The following is a 15,061-nucleotide window of genomic DNA, read 5'->3' as shown; positions in this document are numbered from 1 at the left end:
TGAGGAAAAAAAACATTTTTATATATATTTTTGGGGGATATTTATTACAGCAAAAAGTAAAAAATATTGAATTTTTTTTCAAAATTGTCGCTCTATTTTTGTTTATAGCGCAAAAAATTAAAACCGCAGAGGTGATCAAATACCACCAAAAGAAAACTCTATTTGTGGGGAAAAAAGGACGCCAATTTTGTTTGGAGCCACGTCGCACGACCGCGCAATTGTCTGTTAAAGCGACATAGTGCCGAATTGTAAAAACCCCTTGGGTCATGTAGCAGCATATTGGTCCGGTCCTTAAAGCGGTTGTAAACTCACCAAAAGAAAAATGATTTAACCAATATAACAATCTAAGTATTTATTTTGAATAAAATGGGCACTAAGAGTAAGCCCAAAAATCATTCTTACTGTAAAAACACTCTATATTAGAAACACTGCTGCTCTGTAACAGCCGTCGCCATATCAACTGTGGTCTTCAGTGTCTGTATTCTAATATACTTCCGCCCGCATTGAATTTTCCTCTTTGTAATTCCATGCATGCGCACTGATAGCCGTATCCAAGCCTCTTTTTAGTTTCCGGTTACTACGGAAACAAACATCGGGCGAATCAGAGCCTCCTGTTGCTCGCTTACTTGGAAGCATCACATGATGTCGAGGCTGACGTCGACAAGAGGAAATGACGCAGCCCCTTCCTATACACTGCATTAATCCGGCCGGGTCTCCGCTAGCCGGAAAATCTCGACATATAGCGCATGCGCGGGCTACGTCATTGGCCACAAATATACCTATAACTCGCAAGGCAAGCAGGTAAGGAGTCATTCTTCTAACGCAAATAATTATAAAACCTGCAATTGTCCATAGGAAGAAAAGTCATCATATTGGGTTTACAACCGCTTTAAGTGGTTAATAAGGGATTAAACAGTACTGACTGGCATATTCAAGGCTTTGGGTATCATTTTATATCCTTTTCCATCTTTGTAAAGTTCCGTTACCTTGTTACGCAGGTCTTTTGACTGTTCTTTTCTACCCCCTCATGGCTCAGTGTCTAGCCTGCTTAGTGCATCCATGTGAGAGCTAACAAACTCATTGATAATTTATAAACAGACACTAATTGTGATTTAAAAAGCCACAAATGTGGGAAATTGATATATATATATATTATATATATTTATATATCTAATATAATATTATATATATATATATATATATATATATATATACATACATACACGTGATTCTGCATAGAAGGGCTGCCCTGTAGCAGTAAATATCCTTAAGTGCCCCATAGCTAGCACATGGTGCCCTAGCTGAGCACGTGACCTCCTGTTTTCACAATGCAGCAGGGTGGCCACTCAGCACGGGACTCGGGAACTAGTGCAGGAGTAGTGGTGTACACTACAGAGATTTTCAGCTTCTTGTGCAGGGGTGCTCTAACTTTTGGAGAGCGTGGGCCACTTAGGGGATTTGGTAACCGGTCGCGGGGCCACAATGAAATGAAATTCCAAATTTCATGTTTTTTATTTTGAATAGCATAAGAAACATTTTCCTCCTGCAGCCGCTGAATGTCGGCAGGAGGGAGAGGAGCAGAAGGTGGCTTTCAGCGGTTGCAGGAGGAAAACGGAGAGCCTCGGTTCCTGTATATGCCATCACCCCCCTGCCCCTCCTGTCCAAATGTAAAACAGAATGTGGCAGGGAGGCCCGCATGGGCCCCCTGAAGCATGGGGCGACTCCTGATGCTACACCAGTGGTGTTGGGTGTAAAAACACATCTCAACTATAGGGCTTTACTGCCCCCCAAACCTCAAATGTAAATGAGCCCTTATTGTCCTGAGTCCCCTATAAAGCTGGTTTCACACTGGTGCGCGATGCGCCTGCGGATCAGCTGCGCTTTGCCCTGTACTTCTATTTTACCTTGCGGGTGTGACGCACTTTCTGAAAGCGCACCACACCCACAGGACATAATAGAAGTAGGGTTGCACCAATACCATTTTTTTCCATTGGCGTATGAGTACTGATACTCTGCGTTTGTGATTTACCATATTTATCGGCGTATACCGCGCACTTTTTTACCCTGAATATCAGGGCAAAATCGTGGGTGCGCGATATACGCCGATACCCGCTTCCCGCGCTTTGTTCGAACCACTGCGCCGACATATACCGAGCGCAGTACACTCGGGTATAGTCGGGCAGGCTCGGCTCCTCTCGCGGTCACGTCGTGTGTGTCCTGTACGTCGTTTACGCGAGAGGAGCTGAGCCCGCCCGACTATACCCGAGTGTACTCCGCTCGGTATATATGTCGGCACAGTGATTCGAACACAGCGCGGGGATCGAGCGGGAATGGCCGAAGAAGGACGCCGCTGGACGACGGGCAGGACGCGATGGACGACGGGCAAGACATCGACAAGGGGCATCCAAACTGTAAGTATTTTTTTGTTTTTTTTTGCAGGAATCTTCCTTCAAGTTCGGGGGTGCGCGCTATACGCCGGGGCGCGTTATAGCCCGATAAATACGGTAAGTCAATACTAAAAAAAGCTGCCGCAAATCGCACTGCAAAGAGTCGCATGCAATTTGAACAGGAATTCGGTGCTAATCCTGTCCGAATGGCATGCGATTTCCCTCCCACTGCTTGTGTGTGTATATAGAAAGGGATTAAAGCGCCATCTAGTGGACAGTTTAGAAATGTTAGAACTCACAGTACACATCTGGTGTCTTGGTCCGCCGATGGTAGCAAATTAGGACCGCTGGAGGTCCTCACAGGGCTGGAGGAGAAGTTCCAGGACTCTGTGGGTATAGGCAGGGCTGTCTTAATGAGAGGGCACACCTGGGCACTGCTCAGGGGCCCCAGCTGCCTGGGGGGCCCCTGCACTTTGCCCAAAGCAGCTGGTCCTTGAGCCCACGCTGCCCCGAAATTGGGGGCCCCATGATGGCACTGAGAGTGATAGATACACAGGGGAGGCAGTCTGCCTCCTACCTACTTGATGTCTGTTTACCTGCACTGTCATCATTGTAGGGGCCCCAGAGCATTACTTTGCCCAGGGGCCCATGATGCTATTAAGACGGCCCTGGGTATAGGGCGGAAGTGATGTCAGCTTGGAGATGGACTGCCTCTACATCTCCTCCAGCCCCGTGAGCGACTCCAGCCGCCCTGATTTGCTACCATCGGTGGACTGGGACACCTATGTAGATTAGTTTGCATATTACCAGATACTGGGCCATATTCTTGTACTTTATAGGCGGGGGGCGCGTAAGCCATTTACACTCAGCCGCCCCAACCTACAGGAACAAGTGCTGTATTCCCCAAACACTTGCTCCGTAGTTTGGGGCGGCGGAGTGTAATTGGCCCGGCGTATCCCCGCGTAAATCCAAGGGGGCGGCTTGTATTTAAATTAAGCGCGCCCCCGATTCGAACGAACTGCGCATGCGCGGGCTTAAAATAGCCCAGTGCGCATGCTCCAGTTCTCGGCGTAAAACGTCAATGACGCCGACGTGTGCGTCATTGACGTAAAGTCGTATTCAAGAACGACTTAGGGAAACGACGTACCCGACGGGAAAACACGACGCAGACCCGACGCCATACTTAACATGGCGTACGTGGGACTGGCTTAAGGTATAGCATATAGCAGGGGTAACCTTACGCTTACGCAAACGACGTTAGTGACGGTTACGCGAGGCGAATTCGTTCGGGAATCGGCGTATCAGGCTCATTTGCATAAACAAATGAGTCCTGAACGTAAACGCCACCTAGCGGCCGGCTGGGTTATTACATTTAAGATCCGACAGTGTAAGTGACTTACACATGTCGGATCTTAAGCGTATCTATGCGAAAATGATTCTAAGAATCACTCGCATAGATACGCGGGCCAAAAAAGAGAGATACGATGGAGTATCCTGAGATACTCCATTTTAACTATACTCAGAATATGGCCCTCTGCATGTACTGGAAGTTCAAAAAAAATATTTAAACTGCCCACTAGATGGCGCTTTAATCCCTTTCTATACACACAGGAGTGGTGGGGGAAATCCCATACGATTCGGACAGGAATCACGCGGCAGTTCTGTTCAAATCGCAAGCAATTCTTTACAGTGCGATTTGCACCCATTTATTTTATATTGACGCAAATCGCACCATAATGTATCGTATTGGGAGCATTTGGGCAAGTACCGATACCCGCTCAAATGCTTGGTATCCGTATCAGTGCATCCCGGAATATAAGTCTATGGCTCAGGGCAGCTAACCTGCAGGACAGTCGCAGGAGCCCTTTGCTGCCCCCTGCAGATCTGTATGAAAGCAGCCTAATAATTGTTAACCCTTTTATAGATGCTAATATGCCCGTTGCAAAAGCACAGTATACAGTGAGGGGGGAAAAAAGTATTTGATTTTGTACGTTTGTCCACTGACAAAGAAATGATCAGTCAAAAATGATTTAAATGGTCGGTTTATTTTAACAATGAGAGCCAGAATAACAACAGAAATATTCAGAAAAACACAATTCAAAAAAGTTATAAATTGATTTGCATTTTATCCACTTGAGGATCGCCTAACGCCGATATACGTCGGCAGAATGGCACGGCTGGGCACAGGCACGTACAGGTACGTTGCCCTTTAAGTGCCCAAACGTGGGTCGCATGCGCGCAACCCGGTCCGAAGCTCCGTGATCGCGCCCACGGACCCGATCGCCGCCGGTGTCCCGCGATCGGGTCACAGGAGCTGAAGAACGGGGAGAGGCGTGTGTAAACAAACCTTCCCCGTTCTTCTGTGTGGCTTGTCACTGATCGTTTGTTCCCTGTCATAGGGAACGACGATCAGTGACGTCACACGTCCAGCCACGCCCCCTACAATAAGAAACACAAATCAGGGCACACTTAACCCCTTTAGCGCCCCCTAGTGGTTAACCCCTTCACTGACATTTTCACAGTAATCAGTGCCTTTTTATAGCACTTTTCACTGTGAAAATGACAATGGTCCCAAGAATGTGTCAGAAGTGTCCTAGGTGTCTTCTTGTACTATCTTCTCCCGCTGCTGTCTTCGTCCTTGCCGCCGTCTCCTTCCACCGCCGTCTTCTTCACCACCGTCTCCTCCCCGAGCTGTCTTCTTGTGCTATCTTCTCCTGCTGCTGTCTTCTTCCTTGCCGCGGGTTACCCACTATGAAAAGAAAAGGCTGCTCTTCTTCTGTGGCTGTCTTCCTCCATTGTGTTGTCGCCCGCTGTTTGGCATCTCTTATATAGCCATGGGGGGGCGTAGCTATCCGATGACATCACCCTGAGATCCCGCCTCTTGTGATGTCACCGGATGGCAACGCCCCATGGCTATATAAGAGATGCCAGACAGCGGGCAACAACACAACGGAGAAAGACAGCCACAGAAGAAGCTTGCCACGGCTTGCTTTTCTTATAGCGGGTAACCGGCGGCGAGGAAGAAGATGGCACAAGAAGACGGCACCAGGAGAGACTTGTCATAAACCGGCTCTTGTTTATTTATTTTTGTTGTTTTTTTACACTTCACTGCTTTTTGAGGTGAATGAGTAGGGGTACACATTCACATAGGGGGGGTCGAGATCTGGGGGCTTCCAGATTTCAATAAGCCCCCCCGCCTGCAGATCCCGACAAACACCGGCCAATATGGGGGCAAGGTGCCTGGAGGGGCAGAGCTCATCCCCTCCCTTTCCTGACCTGCCGGGCTGCATGCTCGGATAAGGACAGGTATGGATTTTGGGGGGGGGGGGGGGTGCACCCACAGCCCTCTGACATCTGATTGGAGTGTGAGAAGATACAGAATGCTGGCTGCAAAAGGCAGTTTTTTTTTTTTTACAAGTGTGATCACTATGATTGGTCACAGCGATCAAGTGGTACAGGGCCAGTTTTTAACTGCTGTGTCCAAACTACACAGCAATCACAGACTGTGCTCGTGTGCATACTTGAGGGGGCGCACAAGCACTGCGTAGGGGAGGCCATTTTAAAATGACCTTCCACCTTCGGGCAGGAGCTTGTCCAACCATGTATGTTTAACAGCGGGACGGCGAGTGATTAATTGAAGATACAGCAGGAAATCTCTTTCTAAATCTATATGTGTCATACGGCATCCTTCCTTATTTGAAACCTTGACCACAAGTTTTGTGACATTTGTGTAACCAACGTGGAGAGGTTTTGTGAAATTCGCAGGAAAGAAACGGGTGAGCGTTACCCAACTAGTTGTGTGACATAGGTGACAACAAGAAAATAAACATGTACAGAATGTCTGACTAAAGAGAACCTGTGAGAGCCCCAAGCTTAAAACCCTACAGAAATGTTTTTATTTATTGCATGTACAAAATTTACTTTTTTACCCCGAAAATAAGCCCGGGTCTTATATTAATTTTGGCAACAAAAGACACAGTAGGGCTTATTTTCGGGGTAGGTCTTATCATGTAATGTGATGCCTTCTCTCCCCCTCTCCCTCCCTGCCTGTCAGGAATCCCCAGTGTTAGTCAAGTTAAAATGCTTGTAAAATCATATGATCTACTCTATTACAGTATTATATAAGGTACAATGTGTGTTTCTGTAATATAAACGTGCCAAATACCTTCATTATAGCGCCGCTCTGTACTTCCGTGACGCGCCGGAGCTCTTTTCCCCACTCCGAGCACTGCAGGGAGGGAACCGTACTGAATGTATTTGGCAAAATTATATTACAGAAACACATACATTGTACATTATATACTCCAGAAATAGAGTGGATTATAGGATTTTACAAGCATTTTAAAACAAGGGCTTATTTTCAGGGTAGGGCTTATATTGCAGCCCTCCTGGAAAATAATGCTAGGTCTTATTTTCGGGGAAACACGGTAAATACAACATGCTGCAGAAAGGGTGCTGCCAGCATGCTGGAGAGTCAGACCGCTGCTATCTTATAACGCAGCTGCCCGAGTCTCCAGCGGTCTGACGCTCCCCCCACCCCCTGCACACTGCTCCAAACAATAATGTGAGTTCTGTTCATTAGAAAAGTGAGCAGGAAAGAGGGTGTCGGACAGTGGCGGCTGGCGCAATCAAACCGGAAAAAAATAACATCAATTGCACCCGCTGTGCCCATCAAACGCAATTACTGTGCCCATCAATTGCGCCACTGTGCCATAAATTGCTGCCAGTGTGCCCATCAATTGCTGCCAGTGTGCCCATCAATTGCCCCTACTGTAACCATCAATTGCTGCCAGTGTGCCCATCAATTGTTGCCTGTGTGCTTATCAATTGCCACTACTGTGCCCATCAATTGTTGCCAGTGTGCCCATCACAAGAAATCACAGGCTCTGGTGAGTGAATCTGCCCCTGCTCCCCACGGTGCACAGCCAGACCCCCTGCAGTTTCAGGACTTTCCCATAGGCAGTGAGGATGGCTCAGGCCCTGATTCCCCTGCTGAGCTCACCCTGGCCACCATCATGCATGCATGCTATACAGGACTGCAAGGCCTCTCTCACTGCACAGATTGCATCAGTCCGCATTGACTTTTCTCTCCTGAAGCAAGATGTGCAAAATTTAAGGGACAGAGCTGGGGAGGCTGAAGAACGTATCAGCTCCCTTGAGGATGTTGTCCACCCCTTAGCTGTTACAGCGGGGGAAATGGCGGCCCTCCGCGGCAAAATCGACGATTTGGAAAATCGTTCGAGGAGGAACAACCTAGGCTTCGTTGGTTTCCCTGAAAGGGTGGAGGGCTCCCACCCAGAAAAATTATTATATAATTGGCTGAGAGACATTTTAGGGACTGACGCTCCATCCTTTTCACATGTCATTGAGCATGCCCACCGCACCCCTCCGCGTCCCCCACCTTCTGGAGCACCACCACAATCAATTATAGCAAGGATCCTCAACTTCCAAGACAAAATTGCTATTCTGCGCCTGGCCCGGGAGAAGGGTCCACTTAAATACAATGGCAACACCATCTCGGTGTACCCCGATTTTTCAGTAGATGTTCAGTGACAACGCACCTCCTTTGCTGCAGTGAAGGCCCGCCTGCGTACGGAGGGCCTCTCCTACCTCATGCTTTTCCCCGCCAAGCTGCGCATCATTTATGAGGGTAAAGCGTACTTTTACAAGAACCCCAAGGAGGCAATGGCCTCGCTCAATGATCGATACAGAGCTTTTCCTAGGCACAGGGCTGCCTAATATCTGTGGTCCTAGGCCCCTGCATTCTCCTCTATGTTTGCCTTGAACTGATTATGGATATGTCCATCCTTACATTTTGGAGAACTAATTTGCCTTGACTGCACTGTCTGATCCAGATTTTCATGAAGGTATGGTACGCTTCCCTGCAATAGGCCTGAGAACTATGGGCCAGATTCACGTAGAATCGCGGCGGCGTAACTTATCGTAGATACGTTACACCGACGCAAGTTTTCATCGCAAGTGCCTGATTCACAAAGCACTTGCGATGAAAACTACGCCGGCGGCCTCCGGCGCAAGGCGGGCCAATTCAAATGGGCGTGTGCCATTTAAATTAGGCGCGCTCCCGCGCCGGACCTACTGCGCATGCTCCGTTTCGCAATTCCCGTCGTGCTTTGCGTGCCGTGATGTCATTTTTTCGAACGGCGACGCGCGTAGCGTACTTCCGTATTCCCGGACGTGTTACGCAAACGACGTTAAATTTTAAATTTCGACGCAGGAACGACGGCCATACTTTAGACAGCAATACGATTGCTGACTAAAGTTAGGGCACCCAAAACTACGACTAAATTTGCGACGGGAAACTAGACTAGCGAACGCGAAAATCTGTCGTGGATCGCCGTAACTCCTAATTTGCATACCCGACGCTGGTTTACGATGCGAACTCCCCCCAGCGGCGGCCGCGGTACTGCATCCTAAGATCCGACAGTGTAAAACAATTACACCTGTCGGATCTTAGGGATATCTATGCGTAACTGATTCTATGAATCAGTCGCATAGATAGAAACAGCGATACGACGGCGTATCAGGAGATACGCCGTCGTATCCCCTTTGTGAATCTGGCCCTATTACCCTGCCATCTTTAATCCTAATAGACTGAACTTCCTCCTTATTAACAGGCCTATCCCCCTACAACTTCTGCCGGTTGTTTACTCTGCAATCTACTGCATCTGCTATTGGACTGTGATGCTTTTCACCCCTACAATGCTGCTCGGAAGTCACTCTGGACTCCACTACACCCCCCATACCAGTTAGTGGCGAGGCCACGGTACAGCTTTCCCTCAGTTTAAGGAGGGGGGTTTTCGTTTTCGCTATGTTGGGGTTGGCCAAGCAGGGAGGGGGGGCAAGGGATTTTACTTTGTGCTTATGCTTGCTTGACCATTGAAGGGCCGTGCCTCACGGATCTCTAATGTCTGGACCTCCGCTTTTGCTATATCCAGGTATTATACCCGATCCTTTTACCACTGTGCCTACTTTATATTTTGCACTAATGTCAGTTTATTTTTCTATGTTTGAGTGTATTGCCTAACGTTTATGACCAGGTTGTCTGGTGTTTTTTTTTGTATGTTTCTTTCTGTTTGTTGGTTTGTCTTGAACCTAATAAAAATATCTTTAAAAAAAATATATATATGTGATAAATTTTTTTTGATTTTCTGGGTACCTCACCTGGCAATTTGTGAAAAAGAGTGGCTTCTGGAGATCTACGAATGTTCACCCCCGTTATTGAGTTTATTCCCGTATATACTCGAGTATAAGCCGACCCGAATATAAGCCGAGGCACCTAATTTTACCACCAAAAAATGGGAAAAATTATTGACTAGAGTATAAGCCTAGTGTGTCCATCTGCATGCCTCACTGTGTCCATGTGCATGCCTCACTGTGCCCATGCCTCACTGTGCCCATGCCTCACTGTGCCTATGCCTCACTGTGTCCATGACTAGACTGACATTTAACATGGGAGTCTATGGAAGGGGTGCCTGGCTTTGAAAAATCGGTGCTCCTCAGCCGCAGATCCCCCAGACACACTTCTAGAGGAGAAATAGGGCTACATGTGTGCCAAGTTCCGGGTCCAGGGGACCTGTCTGGTACTGGGTCCCCAAAGTCACCAGAGAAATTACTGTTTAACATGGGAGTCTATGGAAGGGGTGCTCGTCTTTAAAAAATTGGTGCTACCCGGCCGTAGGTCCTCCAACAAACTTTGCTGTGTCCATGCCTTACTGTGCCTATGCCTCGCTGTGTCCATGCCCCACTGTGCCTATGCCTCACTGTGTCCATGACTAGACTGATGTTTAACATGGGAGTCTATGGAAGGGGTGCTTAGCTTAGAAAAATACTCCCCAGCTGTAGGTCCCCTAAACAACAAACTTTGCACACTTGTAGAGGAGAAATGGGGCTACATGTGTGCCAAGTTCCGGATCTAGGGGACCTACGACCCCAAAATCACCGGAGAAATTACTGTTTAACATGGGAGTCTATGGAAGGGGTACCCGGCTTTGAAAAATCGGTGCTCCCTGGCTGTAGGTCCCCCAGACAACAGATTTTGCACACTTGTAGAGGAAGAGTGGGGTTACATGTGTGCCAAGTTCCGGATCTAGGGGACCTACGACCCCAAAATCACTGGATAAATTACTGGTGACTCGAGTATAAGCCGAGGGGGGCATTTTCAGCACAAAAAAATGTGCTAAAAAACTCAGCTTATACTCGAGTATATACGGTAAATTGAATATCCTTATCCAGAACCTAGTAACAAGGGGGCCTTGCCACCAAATATGTTGCATCGTCCCCAACTGCCCGCACCGTCGAAAACAATTCAGCGAGGTAGAAGGATGCATTTTTAGCTACCCTAGTTGGGGCCAAGTACCATCGTAGGAGTGTTTTGTAGTTGGCCTCTATAAGAGTGGTATTGATGGAGATTTTAGATAGATTAAAGGCGATGTCCTGCCATTCAGTCAGATCAAAGTTGAGTTTCGGGTCCCTTTCCCACTGGTCCATATAGGCAAGTTTGGAGTCTCGCTCAGTGAGAGAAGCGTATAAGCCCTCTCTGAAAGCTTCTAGTTTGACATGATAGAGTGCGACCTAGACATGGCCACTGCATTCTGGTGACTCACAAAACTTAAAACCCGGTGCCTAAAAAAAGCGAGCACACAAAAGTGAAGCAAAACAAACCTGGTCCTCCTCCGAAGAGAAAGGAAAAAACATTAGAATCCATGCGTCCGGCACCCTGCATGTAAATTGGGGGCCGGGCGCATGGATTAGGGGGGCGGCACCCCTGCGCCCCATATGGAGGGGCCGCCGCTGTCCGAAACTTTGGACCCTTTTGAAGAATCCTTGCGGTGCTGATGACATTTCTACACTTTGACAATCGTGGCAGGATTGGGGTGCCATTAGAAGTATCGTAAATGTATCCGGCTATTTTCAGCCATTTTGAAATTGTGCGATTCCGCCCGCGATCATGTGTGAATACAGCCTAAATCAACCCCAGAGTCTCTTTTTATTGGTGTGCAGCGTGCAAAATTTGCAACACTTTTATTTACAATGAAATATACAAAGTAACACTTAAATGTAAACTTTGCAATACTTTTATTTATTAACAATGTACAAAGTAACGCTTAACACATAAAAATCTGAAACACAACTAAAATATTTGTAAATAGCTTGCAAGAAATAAAAAAAAAGAACGAAAATGCAGTGAAATATGACATCCAATCAGAAGTCTCCTCGATCTGACTTGTGTAAGCTGAAATGTGATTTCTTGCAGCGGGAGAATGCGTTGTGGTCATTGCTCCGTACACGTTATTACACAATAAATCACTGAAGAGTAAAAGGTTTGGAGATTGCTTTACCCTATTCTTACACATTCTGCATTGTCTTCCTGTATGTAAACAGTGACAGATGTCTTTGGTTTATACCGGTGTATTGTCACATTCTGCTGCCTATCGTAGAATGCTCCGGAAGTCACGTAGCGGCCAACTGCGCATGCGCGATGCGTTCCAAACGCAAATGCGATGCATTCCAATGGATTCACGACAGTACAAACCAGTGAAAACTCGGTCGGCATCCAGGCTCTTTTCTTAACATCCCCGTGGATTGGAGGATGTTAAAAAAAGAGCCAGTAGGCCGAGCGAGCAGAGCGAGCCGTCCTCTAAATCCACGTCGCCCTGAATGCCGGGTTCGCTGGTGTGTACTGTCGTAAATCTATTGGAACGCATCGCACTTGCGTTTGGAATGCATAGCGCATGCGCAGTTGGCCGCCACGTGACTTCCGCAGCATTCTACGATAGGCACCGGCCTTAGGCGGTTCGAATCTTGGCCGGTTCCTGCTGAACCATGCCTGGGCATTGGGCAGGCTGAATGTACCAAGTTGATGGGAAGGGCTGCCTTAGATCTATGGCTTGCATTAGATGGGAAGGACTGAATGCAGAAGAAGACAGAATATTGCAAACTGAAAAACTATACTTTTTACAAAAACAGCAAAAAAAGGAACATCTTTGGGGGTCTCTCCAGGAATAAACTTTTTTATTTTCTTTTAAGTGCACTTGTCATTATACAAAATGCTAATGCCAAGTATTGTATGATTTGTAAACAGTTGAATGTGTAACTATGGGGAAAAAAAAAAAAAATTACTTTCTGCATTATGGCCAACAGATGGAGTTGATGATCATAGGAAATAAACTTCAGAGGGGCCGAGTGTGGGGGGCTAAGTGCGGGGGGAGAGTTAGGTGTTTCTGAGAGGTCGGGTTGTGGGAGATTTAGGTGTCTTTGGGGGGGGGGTCTAGTTGTGGGAGAGTTGGGTGTCCCTGGGAGATAGGGTTGTGGGAGAGTTAGGTGTTTCTGGGAGGTCGGGTTGTGGGAGATTTAGGTGTCTTTGGGGGGGGGGGGGTCTAGTTGTGGGAGAGTTGGGTGTCTCTGGGGGATCAAGTTGTGGGAGAGTTGGGTGTCCCTGGGAGATAGGGTGTGGGAGAGTTAGGTGTGCTTGGTAGGTCGGGTTGTGGGAGAGTTCGGTGTCTCTGGGAGGCTGGGTTGTGGGAGAGTTAGGTGTCTCTGGGAGGTTGGGTTCTGGGAGACCTGGGGCATCTTTAGGCACTTAAAGGAAGGCGGAGTAGGTGGCAAACCTGGTCAAGGGTATGCACAGAGTGCAGGGGACAGGAGTGCATAATGCACAGAATGCAGGGGTCAGGAGCATGTAACACATACAGTACACTGGCCAGGAGTATCTAATATACAGAATGCCGGGGTCAGGAGTGCATAATGCACAGAGTGCAGGGGTCAGGAGTGCATAATGCACAAAATACTGTACAGGGGTTGGAAGCATGTAACGCACAGGGTTCAGGGGTCGGAAAAGGTTAATACACAGGAGTGCAGGAGTTAGGTGTGCATACTGCACAGAGGGTTTAACCCCTCCCCAAATAGAATTACAATTTGACAAAATCCTAACTTTACTGTCCATATTCTGAGCAAAGGTGTACTTTGAACCATGATCAGTGAAGGAACCAAACGCCATCTCTACCTTTAGTACCATCTTCACTCCAGGACCTGGCTGTAAGCAGAATTTTCTGTTTCGCTTCTATGGAGGGCACATGTCATATATTCTGATGGAAACTCCTCTAGGAGACAGTGACACCATAATATTGGTGTCATGGTCCTCATGTCACTAGGTTTCTAACAGACTTTCCTTAGAAATATATAAGGGATGCAACCCAGAGATGGGAGTGGACATGTTCAGCTCACAGCAATGACCTGGTTGTCACAGTCAGTCTGGGGTCAGTCTGAGATCCACCCACCAGATTTAGAGTGCCCCAATGGAGACCCAAAGATGGAAGGAGACCCCACCTCTCTCTCTTTTAATACTTGGCTTTTGGTTTACTTTTAAAGTTCTCTTTTTGGAATGCAGTGGTGATTGCAGGATCTGTACGGCTTCACTGCATCCCTTTAACTACTGCCCAGATTTTACATTCAATCCGCTAGATTGTGGTGGACGTGTTTCCAGAAGTTGACATGACCGAGGAGCTCCGGCCGTAGCGAGACACAATTTCCTTGCTGATGATACCCTTGCTGGCCAAGATCCTGAGGAAGCTTTGTCTGAACTTCTGTCCGATGAAGGCGTAGAGAATTGGGTTGATACAGCTGTGGGAGTAACCAAATATTTCGGTCACAGAGAGGGCCACGTCCAACCTGTTCCGGAACTCGCAGGTCTCATTGATATAGTTTGTCCTCAGTAGCGAGTCCACTATAACGGTGATATTGTAAGGAAGCCAGCAGATCAGAAAGGCTAAAACTACTGCCAGGATGACCTTCATGGCTCGTTGTTTCTGGTTGTTTTTGGCCTGAAAAAGAGTTTTGATGGTAAAGCCATAGCAAAAAAGCATGATGAGCAGAGGTATGAAGAATCCAGCCAAGTGGCGTCCAATTCTTATGATGATCTTCCAGCGGAACGTGTTCTCACCGCCAATGTCCTCATGGCAGACATAACCATTTCTAGGGGTCAAAAACACAGCCTTGAACCAGATGGTGGGAAGGGCTATAACTAAGGAAAATATCCAGATACAGATGGAAATGTACTTGACCCAGTGCCTCTTCTGTGTCACGGCCTCTGTGGCATGGACAATAGCCAGGTACCGATCCACACTTATACAAGCCAGCAGCAGTATCCCGCTGTAGAAGTTGACTTCCTGTAATATACACACAAGTTTACACATGACGATCCCAAAAATCCATTCATGGGCTTTGTATGCCGCCCAAAAGGGCAGAGTCACAGCAAACAGCAAGTCGGCAATGGCAAGATTCAGGAGGTAGACATCCGTGGACGACCTCTTCAACTTGTTCTGGTAAATTACTAAAATGACAAGGCTGTTGCCGACTACATTTAGAATAAAGACTATGGAGTAAATCACAACATATATATATTTGTTCACGTTCTCCGGAGACTTGCAAGGGGCTGCATCAAATGATGGGTAATAGGGGGTAGGTGAATCTGTAAACAGGTCTTCAAGCCAGTCCAGGTCGAAAATGTTTGACTTGGCCATGTCTGTCCTTCGAGCCTGCACAACGATATAAGAAGACAATAAAATTAGGAAAATCTTATAGAATAGTCCTAAATTCTATGCAGTTCAGTTTTGGGCACCAGTTCTCAAAAAGGATATCGGGAACTGGAGAAAGTG

At 47.4% G+C, this 15,061-nt stretch overlaps 1 protein-coding gene across 1 annotated transcript in view; it reads right to left on the bottom strand.

Moving 5' to 3' along the window:
- Positions 1-12,781: 12,781 nt before the first annotated feature.
- The window catches only part of LOC120944238 (C-X-C chemokine receptor type 2-like), a 36,359-nt gene continuing 34,079 nt past the window's right edge, over positions 12,782-15,061 (bottom strand). Inside the window, exon 2 of the mRNA XM_040358214.1 lies at positions 12,782-14,941. Within this exon, the coding sequence (XP_040214148.1) occupies positions 13,865-14,926 (1,062 nt within the window). The 5' untranslated portion in view covers positions 14,927-14,941 and the 3' untranslated portion in view covers positions 12,782-13,864. The remainder of the gene's footprint in view (positions 14,942-15,061) is intronic.

The sequence above is a fragment of the Rana temporaria genome, chromosome 6 (genome assembly GCF_905171775.1).
Source record: "Rana temporaria chromosome 6, aRanTem1.1, whole genome shotgun sequence".
Taxonomy (NCBI): domain Eukaryota; kingdom Metazoa; phylum Chordata; class Amphibia; order Anura; family Ranidae; genus Rana; species Rana temporaria.
Note: the sequence above shows the minus strand (reverse complement) of the source record. Positions and strands in the feature narration are given on the sequence as shown.